The sequence below is a fragment of the Papio anubis genome, chromosome 3 (assembly GCF_008728515.1).
Source record: "Papio anubis isolate 15944 chromosome 3, Panubis1.0, whole genome shotgun sequence".
Taxonomy (NCBI): domain Eukaryota; kingdom Metazoa; phylum Chordata; class Mammalia; order Primates; family Cercopithecidae; genus Papio; species Papio anubis.
The window spans coordinates 145,684,139-145,703,789 of NC_044978.1; the positions used below are offsets into that span (position 1 = coordinate 145,684,139).

Below are 19,651 nucleotides of genomic sequence, written 5' to 3' on the forward strand. Positions count from 1 at the left end.
TCCCCACCTGAAGGCGCCTCAAAGGTGCCTGCAGTGGACCAGCCAGCCCCCGTGTCCCATGCAGCAATGGAGCTGGCTACGGACCCTGCCTGCTTGACTGCCTGACGCCTGATGGCCATGTGGCACCCGGCACACTCTTTCCTCCCCAGCTCACATGCTCAGGCTGAGCTGATCGCACCAGTGTAAGTTTGCACAGTTTGTCAGGAACACTCTGAGTGTGGAGGTGTGTTTACTACAAAGCAATTTCTTATCCCCTTCAAAATACAAGAAAATCTAGGAAATATTATGTTGCTCTTACATATAACAGTAGTGGCTTTTAGCATCATAACACTGGGATTGGAGAAAAAACCCAGCTGTATAAAAAACTAATTGGCGACATTCTGATCACTGTGGAAGCCAGCTGATGGGACATAGAATTTGTTTACTATCTTCTCTATTTTCATGTGTGTTTGGAAAGTTCCAGAAGGAGAAGAGTAAAAAACAGAAAGGAGAGAGAGAGAGATGAACTCTGTTCTTTTAACTCCTGTACTCCTCAGGCTGTGGCCCCAAACTCCTTCTCCCAGGAAAGGGTCCAGGAGGCCAAGGTCACCGCAGACCTACCTGTGGCTGAGACCACCTGGCCTGTCTCCCACTGTTCTGGAAAACTCTCTACCCCTTTCCCTCAACCCCCATTCTTTGATGTCTTTGGGACCAGCCTCTCCTGGGCTTTTCCTGCCCTCTTCCCCAGCAATTTTTTCTCCACCTTCTCATTGGACCTCCTGCCTCAACAAGGCCTCTAAATGTCTTTCCTGGTCGCCAGGCCTTGGTTTGACATGTTTTTTGTTTGTTTGTTTTTGAGATGGAGTCTTACTCTGTTTGCCTAGTCAGGAGTGCAGTGGTATGATCTCAGCCCACTGCAACCTCCATCTCCTGAGTTCAAGCGATTCTCACGCCTCAGCCTCCCAAGTAGCTGGGATTACAGGTGCGTGCCACCACACCCGCCTAATTTTTGTATTTTCAATAGAGATGGTGTTTTGCCATGTTGGCTAGGCTGGTCTTGAACTCCTGACCTCAAGGGACCCACCTGCCTTGGCCTCCGAAAGTGTTGAGATTACAGGCATGAGCCACCGCGCCCAGCCAGCTTTGTCTTTTCATGCTCCACACTCTCACCTGCTCCCCTGACTTTACCCAACTCCCAGATCCATGTCTCCTGCCCAGGCCGCAGGCCTCAGCGCAGGGTCCCAGCACCCACCTGCTTCGTGGGCCTTGTCACCTGGTGCTCCTCAAGCACAAGCACCCCACACATCATGTCCACTCTGGAGCTCATCAGCTTCCTGCACCAAACCGGCCCTCCTTTCCTCCCCCACTCCAGTGATGGGGTGCTTAGCTATCCTAGCAGGGACCTCAGAGTTATTCTTAATCCTCTCCCTCATCCACATCTCTCACACATCTGCCACTCCTGCCAGCCATCCTTCCAACACCTCTTCCATCTATCTCCTCTGCCCCGTTCTCACAGATGCTGATTTAGCCTGCACTTTCCTCATCCCCCTGTGCTGGACCACCGCAGTGGCCCCCAGCAGTCTCCTTCCCTTGGCTGGCTTTGTCCCAGCAAACAAATCACATGGGGTCACCTGTAATATTGCAAGACTGGGATGGCTCACAGTAAGGGTCAGTCCTGGCAAGACACGAGGCACTTTGCAAACTGAGTACAGACTCCTGCATAGCACCCCTGCAGCTGCACCTGGGCCTCACCACAGTGCCTGGGGCACACACATAGGACAGCCAGGAGGTCTCCCAAACACTCGGGGGGCCTTCTGACCTCCCTGCCTTTGCTCATACCTGTTTCAATGTTCTTTGAACCGTCTGCTGCCTTCTTACCGTGATGAGGTCCTTCTTACACTTAAAGCAGCAGCTCAAACCCCTCTACCCGTCTGTAACATTAGACGGGCTTGCAAGGCTGGAACCTCAGCTGTTTGAATTTGCCTCGCTGGTGCCTGATACATAATACCAGCTAGAAGGTACTTGTAGAAGTGAACTGATTTTTTTTTTTTGAGACAGAGTCTTGCTCTGTCACCCAGGCTGGAGTGCAGTGGCGCAATCTCGGCTCACTGCAACCTCCACCTCCCAGGTTCAAGCGATTCTCCTGCCTCAGCCTCCCCAGTAGCTGGGACTATAGGCACCTGCCAACACACCCAGCTAAGTTTTTGTATTTTTAGTAGAGATGGGGTTTCACCGTGTCATCCAGATTAGTCTCAATTTCCTGACCTCGTGATCCGCCCACCTTGGCCTCCCAAAGTGCTGGGATTACAGGTGTGAGCCACCGCGCCCAGCCTTTAATGAACTGAAAATTTTTAAAAATATCAGTCTTGAATACCACACCATAAAATCCAAATGGCAGCTGCATTCATTTCCTATTGTTGCTGTAACAAATGACCACAAACCGAGTGGCTTAAAGCCACACCACTTGATTCTTTTCCAGTTCTGGAGGTCAGAAGTGTCAAATCCCGGTGTTGGCTGGGCTGTGTTTCTTCCAGGGGCTCTCAGGGAGAATCCATTTTCTTGCCTTTTCCAGCTTCTCGAGGCTGCCTGCATTCCTTGGCCCCTGCCTCCTGTTCTTTCGCTTGGGAAGAAAGTGCCTCCCGCCTTCCCTTGTGAATTTGCGGGCCCACCCAGGTAGTCCAGGATAACATCCCCATCTCGGGATCCTTCGTTGATCACATCCGCCAAGCCCCTGCTGACATGTAAGGGAATACAGCCACAGGTTCTGGGGATGCGGGGAGGGGTCACGACTCTCCCGCACCAGCCCTTTTCAGAAGTCAGGTGCCGAAAAGGCAGGCTTTTCACGCAGGCAAGTGATGCTTGGATTTCATCTTAAATCAATGAAATTCGATCACTTGTATATTTCATTGTCCACAGACGAAGTCGTTCCACCGGTCTGTGCTCTAGGCCTGAAAGAAAGGCCTCACTGCCTCTTACAGATGTCAGCTGTTTTAGGATGACTCGGGATATGTTACATGAGAGTGAAATGGGAAATGCACAAATCTCTTGACCTCCACAATGAGAAGACACCTCTTTTATCCTGGGAAGTGATGAAGTCTCGAGGGAGTTAGTTACCGGACTCACCCACCATCATGGACTGACAACTTGCTGCCTCCCTAATCTATTAGCCTCTACCTGGGAGGAAACAACAAAAGATAAGGCTGTAAAAAAAAAAAAATTGTGAGAATTCCTCCCAAAAATGCCTGAGGCTGCTGAGTTTCTCCCTGGGGAAGCTGTGGGTTCCAGATGGTTGCCCTTAAGGCAGCAGTCACCTTCCTCTGTGCCAGAGGAAAATGAAGATTAATAATCATACTTTTTTAAAGTTAAGCCTAAAAAGGCTGCCTGTGGAAGAAGCGAGGCACAGAGGGCACAAAGCCGAAGTTCGATAGGAATAATCGATTGCTTATTGACCGGGGTCTGTTCATCCGCCCTGTCGGTAACCTTGGGATGTTGCACTCTGGGGCCTGCCAGCCACTGTGGAGAGGCTGATGGATCTTGGAAGCTTCTATCAGACAATGTCAGAGTCGGGGAGGGACTTGGAAATCATGTTTTTCAACCCCTTCACTTAAAGATGAGGTCCAATTCCACGCCCAGGGTTGTATAGCTAAGTGAAAGCAGGGCTGAGACTCGAATGTGGGTGGCCAGAATCTCATTGCCTGGCCCCTCTGGCTGGTGCTGTCACTTAGAAGACAGACACAGGTGACACCTGTAACAGTAACTACAAAAGATATAACGACCTCTTCTTCTTTGTAGCACAGAATGTAAATACCGTGGGCATTCAGATACAAGCAGGGTCCTGGGGTCAGAGGACCAGGTGGACCGCGGAGCTGGGCCCGACTGAGTAGACGGGCATGCACTGGACAGTTTGGGGAGGGCCACTGGCCACCACATGAGGGGAGACAGCACTGCAAGCAGACATGAGACCCACCTCTTCTGGAGCAGTGGGGAGTGCCGCGCAGTGGGAGGAACATGCTGGAAAGTTGGTGGGACAAATTTTGGAACTCTTAAAATCCAGCCAGAGGTTTTTGAACTTTGTGTGGTTGACCACAGGGAGCTTTGGGGAGATTTGGCAGCAGGAAGATGGCGGCTGCACGTGGAAGTTGGAAGGATTGGAGTTGTGTGCGGGAGACGTGGTGTATTTCTGAAGGACCCTCTAGGGAGGAGAACCAGAAGCAAGGCATCCCTTGAGTGTGATCTCCAAATGGGATATCTTCTGTCCATTTCTTATGTGTTGCCTTGATGGTGGTTGAGGCTGGATGGGAAGGCCGCAGGACCACAGTGTGGAGAAGACTGCTCACCCCTCAAAGTGTGGGTCCAGTGCCTTGCCCCAGCCCACCCCCAGCCCAGTCGTGGAACCCGTTAGGCCTGAGCGTTGGGCTGACTTTCCCAACCGGAAGGAGGGATGTGTGCCGCAGGCCCACGCTTCCACTCAGCCCGCAAACACTTATTAGTACCAGGGATACGCCAGGCCTGGACTAGACACTGGGATGAGTTAGGCACAGTCGTCTTCATGGAGCTGCAGAGTGTTGAGGAGAAGACACACTTAGACACTTGCGGTGCCCCCGTGTATGTACTCTGTGTGCGAGGAACCTTACAGGCTCTCACCCATCTTCAGCTGAGTCCTGGCAAGGGGATGGAGATGACCTGAGCACAGGCAGGGAGGCAAGGAGCGGCTTAGAATGGCTGCATGGTGGGGGGGCTGGAAGTGGAGGGATGGATGCCAGAAATTTCCAGGAGGTGAAACAGGACGAATGTGGGGACTGGGTGTGGCACATGAGGCGGGGGAGTCCGGTTCTAGCATGGAGGACACTGAGCTAGAACGTGAGGAAGCAGGAGGAGGTTGGGAGGAGAAATGTTGAGGTCATGTGTGGACAGCCCGTGGTTAAAGCGTCATGGGGCAGCCAGGTGAGGTGCCGCTGAGCTGGAGCCTGGGCTTAGGGAGTCCCACTGCAGGGCTACCTGGGGCATGGCGAGGTGAGGTTGTGAGGCAGGGTTTTCCGGCCGGACCTTCACGATGGCCAGTTGCCTGCCATTGTAAATCCCTGTCCCTTCCCAAGGCTGCCAAGGCTATCTTGGGGAAAGTATCCATCATAGTCTATGAAAAGGCTGCCAGGTCTTACCTTAAGAGAAATAACTTGGGGCCGGGCACGGTGGCTCAAGCCTGTAATCCCAGCACTTTGGGAGGCCGAGAGGGGCAGATCACTAGGTCAGGAGATCGAGACCATCCTGGCTAACACCGTGAAACCCCGTCTCTGCTAAAAGATACAAAAAACTAGCCGGGCGAGGTGGTGGGCGCCTGTAGTCCCAGCTACTCAGGAGGCTGAGGCAGGAGAATGGCGTGAACCCGGGAGGCGGAGCTTGCAGTGAGCTGAGATCCGGCCACTGCACTCCAGCCTGGGCGACAGCGAGACTCCGTCTCAAAAAAAAAAAAAAAAAAGAGAGAGAAATAACTTAAAAATTCCTCTGTAGTTATATCTCCAGACAGTATCCTGGCCTAGCATCAGATGCAAATAAATCACTGTGATCCATTCCCAGATGGGTAAAGCTGGGTTTTTATGTGTGTGTGTGCGCGCATGTGTGTGTGTGTATATAACATATATAAACATATATATCATATATAAAACATATATATAAAACCTATATATCATATATATAACGTGTGTGTATATATATGTAAAAACACTTTCATCTTTGAACCGCTGTCCTCCAATGTTAACATTAAGAAATATAGTCGTATCGCATGGTGGTTTTGAATCCAAGTGATGTCACAGTCAGTATCCTTTTTATCAGTAGAACAAACGCAAACACCCGTCAGCGGCATGCTCACTGAGGTGTCTGAGCAAGCGGTAAATAATGCGCCATCGCTCTGAGATCTGGAGTCTGAGACGTGTTTAACACAATCAAAGGCCTTTGATAGGACTGCTAGTCCATGGTGTCTGTGTTCTGACTCCCTGTGATTGCCCTTCAGCTGTCTCAGTCAGCCGTGGGCTGGCCCATTGTCTGTACACATGTGTATACATCAGCACCTATTGTCTGTGCACATGTGTATATATCAGCGCCTATTGTCTGTGCACATGTGTATACATCAGCGCCTATTGTCTGTGCACATGTGTATACATCAGCGCCTATTGTTCGCACCACGGTCCGTGTCATTATATCATCATGCGATTCATGCGTTCCTCAAGCCTTTGTATTCTCTAATCATAACATGGTGTTACACTAGACAGAAGGGTTCTGTGAAATTCAGTGTGCACTAAGGGTTGTTAGAGATTCCAAGAGTTCAACAGACTGGGTTTTGAAGTTATTGTAGGTTTTTTTTTTCAGAGGGAGTTTCGCCCTTGTCACTCAGGCTGGAGTGCAGTGGCACAGTCTCAGCTCACCGGAACCTCTGCCTCCCGGGTTGTTCAAGCGATTCTCCTGCCTCAGCCTCCCAAATAGCTGGGATTACAGGCGCCCATCACCATGCCCAGCTAATTTTTGTTTGTTTTGTTTTGTTTTTTTGAGACAGAGTCTTGCTCAGTCACCCAGGCTAGAGTGCAGTGGCCCGATCTCGGCTCACTGCAAGCTCTGCCTCCCGGGTTCACGCCATTCTCCTCCCTCAGCCTCCCGAGTAGCTGGGACTACAGGTGCCCGCCACCATACCTGGCTAATTTTTTTGTATTTTTACTAGAGACAGGGTTTCACTGTGTTGGCCAGGCTGGTCTCGAACTCCTGACCTCAAGTGATCCACCTGCCTCAGCCTCCCAGTGCTGGGATTACAGGCATCAGCCACCACGCACAGTCTTTTAAAAAAAATTTTTAGAGGCTAAGTCTTGCTCTGTTGACTAGTCTAGAGCACAGTGGTACGATCATAGCTCACTGCAACCTCAAACTCCTGGGCTCAAGCAATTCTCCCACTTCACCCTCCAGAATAGCTGGGACTACAGGTACATGCCACTGCACCTGGCCTTTTTTTTTTTTTTTTTTTTTTTTTTTTTTTTTTTTGACAGTGGTTTCACTATGTTGCCTGGTTCAAGAGCTGGTCTCAAACTTCTGGCCTCAAACAATCATCTTACCTTGGTCTCTCAAAATGTTGGGATTACAGATGTGAGCCACTGCACGTATCCCACATTGTAGGTATTTTACTCAGAAATCAATTTCTAATTGTCATAGACCTATATGTTAGGAAGTTGTTGAAATTAAATTTTCTTTTAATCACTGCATACATTGTTTACCATTGACACGCTGGCTGCTAGCTCAGTTAACTTCATAACTAAAGTATGTGTCGGTAATCAGTTTCTCTTACTAATGTCCTGATACATTTTGCTTGCACAGGGATTTTGCTTATGTAGCAAGAGATAAAGATACAAGAATTTTGAAATGTCATGTATTTCGATGTGACACACCAGCAAAAGCCATTGCCACAAGTCTCCACGAGATCTGCTCCAAGGTGAGGCGCGTCAGGGCAGTGCGGGCCGCCTTGCTCTTTTTTTCTTACTGCATGAAGGGACGTGGAAGGGCAGGGGAGGGGGCACATCGACCTGCAGTAAGCTCAAGGAGAAGTAGGCAGACTGTTCAGCCAGAGTCGTTGAAGTATTCTTGCTGCAGGCCAGGCATCGCTGTGAGTAGCACTCCATCTGCACAAAATGAATAGAACTGTAGTCCCTCCCGCAGCCTGGAAACATATATCTCAGGTAGGCACAACAATGACAGAGATACGTACACCCTGGAAAACAGGGAAAAGGGGTCAAGGTGAATTTTCCAGAGGCAGGGCCATCTGACCTGAGGTCAATGTGGGTAGAGAAAAAGGCTACAGGAAAGGAGGTGGCAAGAAACCATCCGGGGTTTCTGCAAATGCAGGGAACTAGGGGTTGCCGTTAACACACACGGACTTCCTGAGGACACACAGTGTCCCGTAGAAGCTCCCTGTCCAGCTGGGAGGCAAGACTGCGGTCCCTGTCTCATGTCTCATGCTAGTGAGGGTCCCGCTTCCTTAACCAGAGTCACAGAGCCTCAGAATGAGAACAAATAGTCTGGCGTCAGCAGTCCAGCCTCCGCCTCCCACAAGCATAACAGCCCCCTTGCAGACATCCCCCCACCCTCTGCCCTGCACGCCCATAGACTCCCACAGATGGAGTCTCTTACTTTTCAGGAGGAGGTTCTATTACTGCGCAGCTCCGGCTGTTACAGATTTCTTCTTTACGTTGACCCAAAATCTTCCTCTTGGAACCTCCAGGTACTGACTGGAGATCTGCCATCTGTAGCAGCAGAGAAAGGTCCCCCATTCTCTTTGCTGGCCAGCTCTTTAGACACTTAAAACCTTGCTGTGTTTCGCCATGTGTTGTGTGTTTTAGAGGCGCTGGACAAGCATCTGTCGTTGAGTCTTCTTGCCCCTGACTTCCTCCCTCTCCAGATCCCCCACCCCATCTCTGCAGCCACCTTTGGGTAGCATGGCTATTCTAGGCCCCTAACCATCGTTTTCTGGGCACACTCTTTTTGGATCCCCCAGATGAACACAGTATTCCAAAAGTGAGCGGACAGCAGACCCGGGGCCGCTCTGTCTTTTGACCTCCATGGATACACTATTGTGGTGCTCGATGTTCTTGGCAACCACATCACCCCCTGATTTCTCTTCACATGGTGGCAGCCGAACCCCCAAGACACTGACACAAGTTTCCTTCAGCCAGGCCTGTTCCATGCCCCAGACTTGCTTAATTTCTTGAATTTAAATGCAGAATTTTGCTATCCCTTCTGTTGAATGTCACCTTTCTGATTCAGGCTGACATCATAACCGAGCATCACTCCCACAATTCCTCCTTAGCTGGCAAGACCCAACCCAGGCCAGGGGTTGGCCCAGCCTGTTACCCGGCAGGAGGTGCAAGCCATGGTGCCTGAGGGAGGGACAGGGGCAGGGACAGGGAGCTGTCCCCAGCCTCAGAATGAAAGAATGCCCCAGTCTGCTGCTCTGACTCACATGATGGGGACGTGCAGGATGGACACTGGTCTTGAGATCACCACGTTCATTCCAGCCCATGTTCACATTCTTGCATTGATGAGACTGGGGTGTTGCTGCCGTTCGCAGCATTGCAGCCTGCTCCCTGGATTTCGTTTCTCATTCATTCATGCAACACATAGAATGGAATGCCATTTATGTGCCAGGTACCATCAAAGGCACTGGGGAGAGAACAATGACCAAAACAGGAAAAAAAAAAAAAAGTCCTTGCCTTTATGGAGCTTTATTGTGGCATAAAGCCCCCAGAACATGGCCTGGCACAGAATAAGTGTGCAGGAAACACTTGATTTTATTCTTGTCAGCAGCCCTCTTGCTCGCTGCCCCGGGCATGGATCTGGAGATAGGCAGAGTGGAGGTCTGCGGTGGAAATGACTTTCAATCCACTTGGAATGGAAAACTTAGTCTGGGAATGAAGATCCAAGTTACTTTTGAGGTCACTAAAGGGTGGGCTTCTTTCAGTCCCTAAACCCACAGCACCATATGTAACTGGTGGAGAACAGGAGTATAAAGTGCTTTACTCTTAAGTAAAGCAGGCATCAGTGTCCTTTACAGAAGAGAAGCAATTTAGAGCAGTTTGAGGATAACAGCAGAAATGGCAGGTGCATTAGTCTGTTTTCACACTGCTAATAAAGACATACTCAAGACTGGGTAATTTATAAAGAAAAAGAAGTTTTATGAACTCTCAGTTCCATGTGGCTGGTGAGGCCTCACAATCATGGTGGAAGGTGAAAGGCAAGTCTTACATGGCGGCAGGCAAGAGAGAATCAGAGCCAAGTGAAAGGGGAAACCCTTGACAAAACCATCAGCTCTCTGGGACTTACCACCACGAGAACAGTACAGGGGAGACTGCCCCTATGATTCAGTTATCTCCACCAGGTCCCTCCCATAACACATTGGGATTAAGGGAGCTACAATTCAAGATGAGATCTGGGTGAGGACACAGCCAAAGCATGTCATCAGGGAACATTTCTCAGCACTTACGCTGTCTGGGCCTTCCCTGTGCTTACACACCCACTTGTGATCCTCAGAACTACCGTCTGAGACAAATACTATGATCACCTCCATGTGCAGTCGAGACACTGGAGGTCAGGGCACTTGCCCAAGGTTGAGGTCACACAGCTAGTAAGTGGCAGAAGTGCAGTTTGAACCCATGTACTCTGTCTTCAAAGGGTGGCATTTGGAATCACCGGAAGAAGCCATTGCTGTGGCTGCCACTGGTCACTGTGGGCCGGCAGGGTCCATGCAAGACCAGGGAGACTCGTTTGAGTTGTTTCTAGTAGAGGCGGGAGCCTGGTGAATGGAAAAAGTCCATTCCAAGCAATCAGGGGACTGCTACTCTGAGGAATAGTTTTTCACCTATCATCCCCAGAGAAAATTAGCAGAATTCCTCCACAAAATATGTAGCCCAGAGATACAGGGTGGAATTTCAGGCAGTAGACTAAAGCTGATCTAACTTGGAAGTGAAATCAACCTAGACACTTTACGGGCTGGAATAACTGAAGACATGGGGGCTTGAACCCACACTCCAAAGCTGTGCTTTTTCCCCCTTAGATTATGGCTGAACGGAAGAATGCCAAAGCCCTGGCCTGCAGCTCCTTACAGGAAAGGGCCAATGCGAACCTCGACGTCCCTTTGCAAGGTAAGTCAGCGGCACCTCCTGTCCTCATTGTGGCCCTGTGCCCCGGTCCAGGACTGAAGGCTCTCACATGGTTCTCTGGCATTTCCAGTCTCCTTAAAGAGCACATTCAGCTCAGCACGGTTTGAGCCTGCACGCTGGGCCCCACAGAGGCTCAGAGTTGATTTTGCATCACTAGGGTTAGGCACAAAGCCAGAATGAGTTTTGTTGTTACTGGACAAGATTAAAGAATATTGTCTTTAGTTTTTGCCTTTGTTTTCATTTTATTTTGTATTTTATGTTCTTTGTTCTAAGAATACTGTCTTCCTATTATAACTCATGTGCAACCTGGGGTAAGAACCCCAGCTAGTTTAAAAACACGTGGGTTGGGCTGGTCTGAAGGTAGTGAGTTACCTCAATTGATGGTTCAGCCAGTTACAGATCAACCTCCTTGTCCTCCTCTTTCTCCCCTTCCCACTACTATACTTGACTAATCTTAAAAACAGAAAACATGGGCCAGGCGTGGTGGCTCATGCCTGTAATCCCAGCACTTTGGGAGGCTGAGGCGGGTGGATTGCCCTAGCTTAGGAGTTCGAGACCAGCCTCTGCAACACGGTGAAACCCCGTCTGTACCAAAATGCAAAAACTTAGCCGGGTGTGGCGGCGTGCACCTGTAGTCCCAGCTACTCGGGAGGCTGAGGCAGGAGAATTGCTAGAACCCAGCAATTCTCAGGTGATGAAGGTTGAAGGTGAAGGTTGCAGTGAGCCGAGACCGCACCACTGCACTCTGCCTGGACAGCAGAACAAGACTCTGTCTCTAAAAAAAAAAGAAAAAGAAAACATGGGTTGAGTACTGAGGGAACTCAGTTATTTTCCTGTGTCTCTGGTTGTGCCCTTTGAGATTGCATTTTCTGTGGGCATCAACCACACCTAATTAAATAGGACACCAAAAGCTGCTACGTAATATACATCAAAGAGACGGTAGCAGCTTTAACACAGAGATGCCACCTCCTGCTTTCAAATGCATTCCTGTCTTGAAAGTTGAACAGGATTTTGACAGAGCCCCACTATGTGGAGTAATGCTGCTCTTGTAGAAAGTTGCTACATTTCCATCCAGAAACATAGGGCGTTATGGCACAGGGGGTGTCCTGCGCATTCTGATGATGCAGAGCTATGGCTCTTGTGTACATGTGTGTTGGAACCACTGAGAAAGATGTGTTGCTTTTGTTCCCTATAGTAGATTTTCCAACACCAAAGACTGAGCTGGTCCAGAAGTTCCACGTGCAGTACCTGGGCATGCTACCTGTAGACAAACCAGTCGGTATGTGAAACATTTATTGTCTTTCCACTTTGCAAGTGTGCGGGAGCTCACAGGAGGCGTTCGCCCTCCCTCCAAGGAGGGTGAGGTCGGCTGTTTACTCTCGTGCCTTGTCTTGAATCAAGCTGTCACCCTGTCACCTGCCAGAGAACATAAACGGTCCCGATCAAAAGATCAGTAGAGGGACAGGCCCTGCTGCTTTGACCTGCCATCCCCAGCGTACAGGACTTTAGCAATACAGACATGGATTTCTTGTGTGCCCAGAAGTCTAGAGCTGTGTGACCCAGGGCTGTGGAAGAGCTCTGCTGCTGTGAAACGAGGCCTCCATCTCTGAGGCCGGGGCACCTGCTTCGTGTCTCGTCAGCTGGCGGGCCAGGAGAGAGGGCTGCGGAGGCTTCATGCTGTCAAGGAGTGACACAGTAGTGGCACACACAGCATTCAGCTCACTTGCCGGTGGCAGAATGTAGTTGCTGGGCTATACCAAGCCAAAAGGAGACTGGGAGATGGAGCCTTCACCAGGGTTAAAAAAGGCTGTGGAGAAATCGCAAGCCGCATACACTGCCGGGGGGCTGTAAGATGCTGCAGCTGCTTTGGAAAACAGTCTGGCATTCTTCAGAAGGTGAAACATAGTTACCTTAGAACCAGCAGCTCAGTTCCTAGGCATAGACCCAAGAGAAATGAACAAAAACGTGTATGCAAATGTTCACAGCAGAATTATTGATGAGAGTCAAAAAGCGAAACCACCCAAATGTCCTGACAAATCCACTGACAGTTAGATAAATAACAGGCGATACTTCCATACAGTGGAGTTTTATTTGGTGATACAAAGGAGTGAAGGACTGAAGTGTGCTATAGCATATATGGATGAAGCCTGAAAACATGCTATGAGAGAAGTCAGTCCCAAAAGACTGCGTACTGTGTGATTCCGTTCATACGAAACGTCCACAATAGGCAGATCTCTAGAGTCAAAGTAGGTAAGGGTTGCCTTGGGCTAGAGGCTGGGAGGCGGGGGGAAATGGAGAATGACCCCTGCCAGGTATGGGGTTTCTCTTTGGGGTGATGAAATGTTCTCAAATTGATTACGGTAGGTCCAGCATGGTGGCTCACACCTGTAATCTCAGCACGTTGGGAAGCCAGGGCAGATGGATTGCTTAAAGTTCAAGACCAGCCCAGGCAACATGGCAAAGCCTCATCTCTACAAAAAAAAAAAAAAAAAAAAAAAAAAATGTAAACAATTAGCTGGGCATGGTGGCATGTACCTGTACTCCCAGCTACTCTGGAGGCTGAGGTGGGAAGATCACCTGAGCCTGGGAGGTCAAGGCTGCAGCGAGCCGTGATCATACCACTGCACTCCAGCCTGGGTGACAGAGCGACACCCTGTCTCAAAAAAAAATTGATGATGGTGATGGTTGCACTCTGTGAATGTACTAAAATCCACTGGATTGTACACATTACATGAGTGAATTGCGTGTGAATGATACCTCCAGAAAGTTGTCACTCCCACCCCTATCCCCCAGAAAAACTGGGAGCAGCCGGCAAAAGGGCCCCTCTGAAGGGGGGGATCCACTGTAAAGGAGCCGAGAGATGGCGAGGGTGGGGAGAGGCTGAAGGGCCGTGGTCTGCTTATATAGCCAGCGTGTCAGCACCAGGTGCCTGGAGCTTCTCCTGACTCTCCTTTCCTACTGAAAAGGCTGGTCTTTCTGTCTTTCTGTCTTTCTTTCTTTTTTTTTTTTTTTTTTTTTTTTTGACAGAGTCTCACTCATTTGCCCAGGCTGGAGTGCAGTGGTGTGATCTCAGCTCACTGCAACCTCCGCCTCCTGGGTTCAAGCAATCATGTCCGGCTAATTTTTGTATTTTTAGTAGAGACAGGGTTTCACTGTGTTGGCTAGGCTGGTCTCGAACTCCTGACCTCGAATGATCCTGCCTCAGCCTCCGAAAGGGCTGAGATTACAGGCACGAGCCACTACGCCCAGCCAAAAGCTGGTATTTCATTCCTGTTGCGCAAACATGAGAATGAAGTGTCCTGGCTTTTATTAAAAAAGATCAGTCTGGGTGTAGCTGTTATTGGTGATTTGGGCCCACATTTGAGTGTGGTAAGTGGCTTTAGGACACTTTAAATTATCCTTTTCTGTCCCCAGGAATGGACATTCTGAATAGTGCCATAGAAAATCTCATGACCTCATCCAACAAGGAGGATTGGCTGTCAGTGAACATGAATGTGGCCGATGCCACTGTGACTGTCATCAGTGAAAAGGTGAGAAGGAATCTTCGATGGCATTGGCATGTCTGGGTTACAGTAAGTATAAGATACAGTGGTTTTCTATGGAACTTAGGAACATAGTCAAGGCTGGAGTTGTGCATCCTTGATTAAGATGGCCAGCATTTGAAAGATTTGGCCCTTTGTCTGGGTCTAAATCTGTGCGTACCTCTGTTTTCCTGTGGTCTGAGAAACTTCTCTTCTGGTGCTCCTGATTCTGTCTTCCTCATGTGCCCCGGAGACAAGTTGTTTGCTAGAGGTGACAGGGTGAGGCTAGCAGCCACTCACTCTCAGGGCACCAGTGTTGCCTGGGCTGTGTGATCTGGGGCTGGGAAGCAGAAGATGCTTCCATTCGGGAGAGCTCTGTGACTCTCTCGGTAGCAGAAGGAGCTACTGGCTGTCTTGAGAGAGGCCACATTAGCCTCAGCCCAAATTATCCCAGTTTTGTGGTTGAAGAAATTGAAGCATAAAGAGGCTCAGTCATTTGCCCAGCCTCACACAGTTGGAAGCAATGGGATCAGGACTCAAATCCAGGCAGCCTGGCCCAGACTCGAGCCTACTTCTCTATTCTGCCTCTGTGAAGCACCTGCCATGGAAAGACCACCAGTCATCAGCCTGCTCCACGGCCGCCCGGTTCACCCTGGAGAGAGGAGCAGGGTGCGCGTTGCCTGCCTCCAGCTGGCATGCTGAGCTCTCCTCCGCTCTTCAAGCAGGTCCTGCCCTTCCCCACCCCAGCGTCATCGCAAGCACTGCACCCTCCATGCTCCACCCTCTGCCTACCTGACCCTTACCCAGATCTCCACCACAGCCTCCTTCCTCCTGAGAAAACTTCCCGACCTCTCACACTAGCGTACTTTGCTCATTAAACACTCCCAAGGCACCAGAGTGAATATTTAATAAGTCAAGATGTTAATGATCCAAAAGTCAACATTTTGGATGTGTTTATTAATTCAGAACTTGCATATGGTTCTTGCAAAGGATGTAGTGTTCATCCCTATAAGAAAGAATTCTGGGCCGGGCGCGGTGGCTCAAGCCTGTAATCCCAGCACTTTGGGAGGCCGAGACGGGTGGATCACGAGGTCAGGAGATCGAGACCATCCTGGCTAACACGGTGAAACCCCGTCTCTACTAAGAAATACAAAAAACTAGCTGGGCGAGGTGGCGGGCGCCTGTAGTCCCAGCTACTCGGGAGGCTGAGGCCGGAGAATGGCGTGAACCCGGGAGGCGGAGCTTGCAGTGAGCTGAGATCCGGCCACTGCACTCCAGCCTGGGCTACAGAGCGAGACTCCGTCTCAAAAAAAAAAAAAAAAGAAAGAAAGAATTCTGAACATTTCTTTAGCTGCCTCATATGGATCCCAGATGGACACCAGTTTGCCAGAAAGAAAAGAAAAAAACAATTTGACAACTTTTTGTTGATTTGGCAGCTTTTTGTTTTATATGGTTTTAGATGGAAATGTGATTCAATGTGTTGTTTAGTTTGGGTAAGAATCACTGGACGAAGAAAGACACCGTGAATCCCTTTCTTCTGGTGCTCTGGGGGTTTACTTGGGCAAATGGGTTTTGGGCCACCGGGTGTCCTGTATTGGGCTAGATGTAACAAGTGTAGACGGCATTGCTCCTCCCGACAGTGAACTCACAGCCACATGCAATAATGGAGAATGGGATGCACATCACAGCCCATGACAGCAGTGCAGTTCAGAGCAAGAATGACCTCCGGAACAGGGTAGCCACACAGTGATGGCCTCTTTAGACGTTTGGCAAGGTTCCGCTTTTTGAGAAAAACACAGGTCCTTTCTGAATTGGCCTGGCTATACTTTCTGAATGCCAGTTCCTATGTGCTGCCACTCTAAGCCTGATCCTGGCACCTCCTGACTGGATGCCGCATAATGTCTCCTGCAGAATGAAGAGGAAGTCTTAGTGGAATGTCGTGTGCGATTCCTGTCCTTCATGGGTGTCGGGAAGGATGTCCACACATTTGCCTTCATCATGGACACGGGGAACCAGCGCTTTGAGTGCCACGTTTTCTGGTGCGAGCCTAATGCTGGTAACGTGTCTGAGGCCGTGCAGGCCGCCTGCATGGTGAGTAATCCCGGTACAGGCTGTTGAGCCCTCCCGCCTCTGCTCATCTCTAATATGCCATGCATTAGAGCAGAATCACTCATGGAAATGGAAAAAACCCTATCCCTAAAGTAATGCTTTACTTTATAACGCTGTCATTCCTAGGGCCAGAATCAGTTATGAGAAACAGATTACATCTCAAAAGGCCAGGACTCCTGAAAGAAGTGGGCCAGATAGAGGCTCCAACGAGCTTCACAACCACCAGCTTGACGACTGTCAATCCTTGATCCCAGATCAATTTCATACGTGAAATGTTGGTCATGCATGAGTTGGTACTGTTTGGATTCAATTCAGCACTTTAAAAATCAATACATTGAATGACTTTTATTTCCAGTGATTGGTTTCTGTACACTGTTCTTATACATTTTATTTATATCGATTAATTCAGTTAGGTAGTTGTTAGTTCTATTTTATTTATGAGAAAATAGAGATTCAGAAAAGTTAGAGAATGGGCCCCAGGGCTTGTCAGTGACAGAGCCGAGCCTGGATTCAGCCCCAAGTCTGCCAGGTGACAAAGCCAGGGCTCTTTACACCACATGGATACTTGGAAACAAACAAGAACACCTCATTATTCCTCCATCATATGTCCTTTGTGCCTCTCTTACGCCAGACACTGCAAATAAAAATGAGAGAACTGGGCTGGGCGCAGTGGCTCACGCCTGTAATCCCAGCACTTTGGGAGGCTGAGGCAGGTGGATCACTTGAGGTCAGAAGTTTGAGACCAACCTGACCAAATGTAGAAGCCCCGTCTCTACTAAAAATACAAAATTAGCCAGCATGGTGGTGCATCCCTGTAATCCCAGCTACTCAGGAGGCTGAGGCAGGAGAATCACTTGAACCCGGGAGACAGAGGCTGCAGTGAGCCGAGATCATGCCATTGTACTCCAGCCTAGGCAACAAGAGGGAAACCCATCTCAGAAAAAAATGAGGGTGCTGTATGAGTGTGGGCACCAGAGCCTATGGGCAGGTGTGTTCTAGCAGCAGGTTGGGTGCTGGGCCCGAGTGGAAGGAGGTGCAGTCCGGATCATGGTGGGCTTAGGATGGTGTGTGGAGGCCTGATTTTCTTCAGCAGGGATCGCTAAACTGGGGATTGAATTGATTGTATTTAGATTTTATTATTTATTTATTTATTGAGATGAAGTTTTGCTCTTGTTGCCCAGGCTGGAGTGCAGTGGTGTGATCTCAGCTCACTGCAACCTTCGCCTCCCGGGTTCAAGTGATTCTCCTGCCTCAGCCTCCCAAGTAGCTGGGAAGACAAGCGCCCACCACCACACCCGACTAATTTTTTATATTTTTAGTAGAGACAGGGCTTCACCATGTTGGCCAGGCTGGTCTCAAACTCCTGACCTCAGGTGATCCACCCACCTCAGCCTCCCAAAGTGCTGGGATTACAGGCGTGAGCCACCGCACCCAGCCTGTATTTAGATTTTAGAAGAGTATCCAGCAAAAAAAAGAAGACGACAAAGTAAAGGATAGGTTGGAGGAACAAGGCTGAGGTGGCGATCAGGCAGGAGGCCAGTTACCTTCTGCAGGTGGGAGAGAGGAGGGGTGTCCACGCCAGGAGAGCAGCGTTGGGAACAAACAGGAGCAGAGGCTTTGAGAGGCGCCGAGCTGCCTGGTTGGGGGAGAACTGCTGCATGTGAAGCCCTGTGCTTCATTTAATTCAGCCTCACACTTGCGGGCTGGAATCTAGGGCGTTCGGCGTGACTGAGATACAATCCTTGCATCGTAGAGCTCAGGTTTAGTGGGCGAGACACAGAACCCAAACTCTGTTACAGTGTAGAAAGTGCTGTAAATAAAAGTATGAGGATCTTCACTTTCAGCCGGTGCCACATGCCTGTAGTCCCAGCTTCTGAGGAGGCTAAGGTGGGAGCATGGCTCAAACCCAGGAGATCAAGGCTGCAGTGACCTGTGATGGCACCACTGCAGTCCAGCCTGGGTGACAGAGCGTGACCCTGTCTCAAAAAAATAAACAAGAAAAATAAGTATGAGACTGTGCTGGATTGAGAAGTAACTGGGAAGAAAAAGACCTGGAGGCCCTAAAAGCAGATAACTTACAAAGTTTGCCAGTGAGGGGGAGCTTGAAGGGTGGGTAGCATTGGAGGGTTTGTTCATGTGTTTATTTCAGGACAGGAGAGGCCTGCCCCTCCCCGCTATTTTTTTTAAGAGATGGAGTCTTGCTGTATTCCCCAGATTGGTCTTGAACTCCTCCCTGGAACGACAGGGGAGCACCACCATGCCCAGCTAGGTTTTCTTTTGTGGAAAATGGTGGTAGATAAAGAACCGAGGAGGTTGGGTGCAGTAGCTCACTCCTGTAATCCCAATACTTTGGGAGACTGAGGCGGGTGGATCACTTGAGGTCAGGAGGTTGAGACCAGACTGGCCAACATGGTGAAACCCATCTCTACCAAAAAATACAAAAATTAGCCGGGTGTGGTGGCATGCAGCTGTCAACTCAGTTACTCAGGGAGGCTGAGGTGGGCGGATTGCTTGAACCTGGGGGCAGAGGTTGCAGTGAGCTGAGGTTGCACCACTGCACCTCCGCCTGGGTGAAAAAGTGAGACCCTGTCTCAAAAAAAAAAAAAAAGCCAAGGGGAGGGACTTCACCTCTGAATTAGTTAGAGGCCTTTTACTTTAGGATAGTCCAGAAGATGCTGAGAACCAAGAATGGGTGGAGCTTAGGGAAGGGAAGAGAGTTCTCTAACCGCCCCCAACGCCCCCGTACAGCATATTGTGAGGTTATGAATGAAGGGAAAGTTTGCACCTGTAATTCCAGCTACTCGGGAGGCTGAGGTGAGAGGACCCCTTGAGCCCAGGTCCAGCCTGGGCAACATAGAACGGCCCTATGTCTAACAAAAATGTTAAAAGGATGAGGTGGGAGAGCAGATGGCAAAGGTGGGGCACAGAAAAGAGCCACTTGACCTTTATCATTTGAAACAGAGCAGGAAGGAGGGAGAAGGGAAGGCTGGCGTTAGACGCTTGTTATCTGGTGTCACACTTACACCATCCTCTGTGAGACTGGCTAACTTCCCCCAAGAACTGTGGGGCCAGGATTCTAACTCAGACACTCTGAATATGCAGGAGCAGGGCTGGGGTTCAGGGGAGCAGGGACAGTAGAGGAGTCAGGTGAACCCGCTGACCAGGTGCAGGGAGTTGATGAGATAAAGGAGATCTGTGAAGAAAATAGAAAATGGGAGATTTCAGCCAAGCGAAAATGGATGACGACTATTTTGGTATTTTATGAAGTTGCAACAAATGATAGCAGATGGTTTTAGTCATAAAATGAATGGCTTTCAGACTTAATTATACGTTTTAAGTGATAATGACAATGAG

The 19,651-nt window shown here is 49.6% G+C and overlaps 1 protein-coding gene across 20 annotated transcripts in view; it reads left to right on the forward strand.

Moving 5' to 3' along the window:
- APBB2 (amyloid beta precursor protein binding family B member 2) overlaps nt 1-19,651 on the forward strand; it is a 402,192-nt gene that overhangs the window by 376,436 nt on the left and 6,105 nt on the right. For 16 of the 20 annotated variants that reach the window (XM_031664626.1, XM_031664622.1, XM_009206715.4 and 13 more), the window contains 5 exons: nt 7,333-7,447; nt 10,562-10,649; nt 11,863-11,946; nt 14,082-14,197; nt 16,100-16,279. In XM_031664626.1, coding sequence (XP_031520486.1) covers nt 7,333-7,447; nt 10,562-10,649; nt 11,863-11,946; nt 14,082-14,197; nt 16,100-16,279 — 583 coding nt within the window. The remainder of the gene's footprint in view (nt 1-7,332; nt 7,448-10,561; nt 10,650-11,862; nt 11,947-14,081; nt 14,198-16,099; nt 16,280-19,651) is intronic. The other 4 variants (XM_031664627.1, XM_031664630.1, XM_031664635.1 and 1 more) reach the window with 2 other exon arrangements.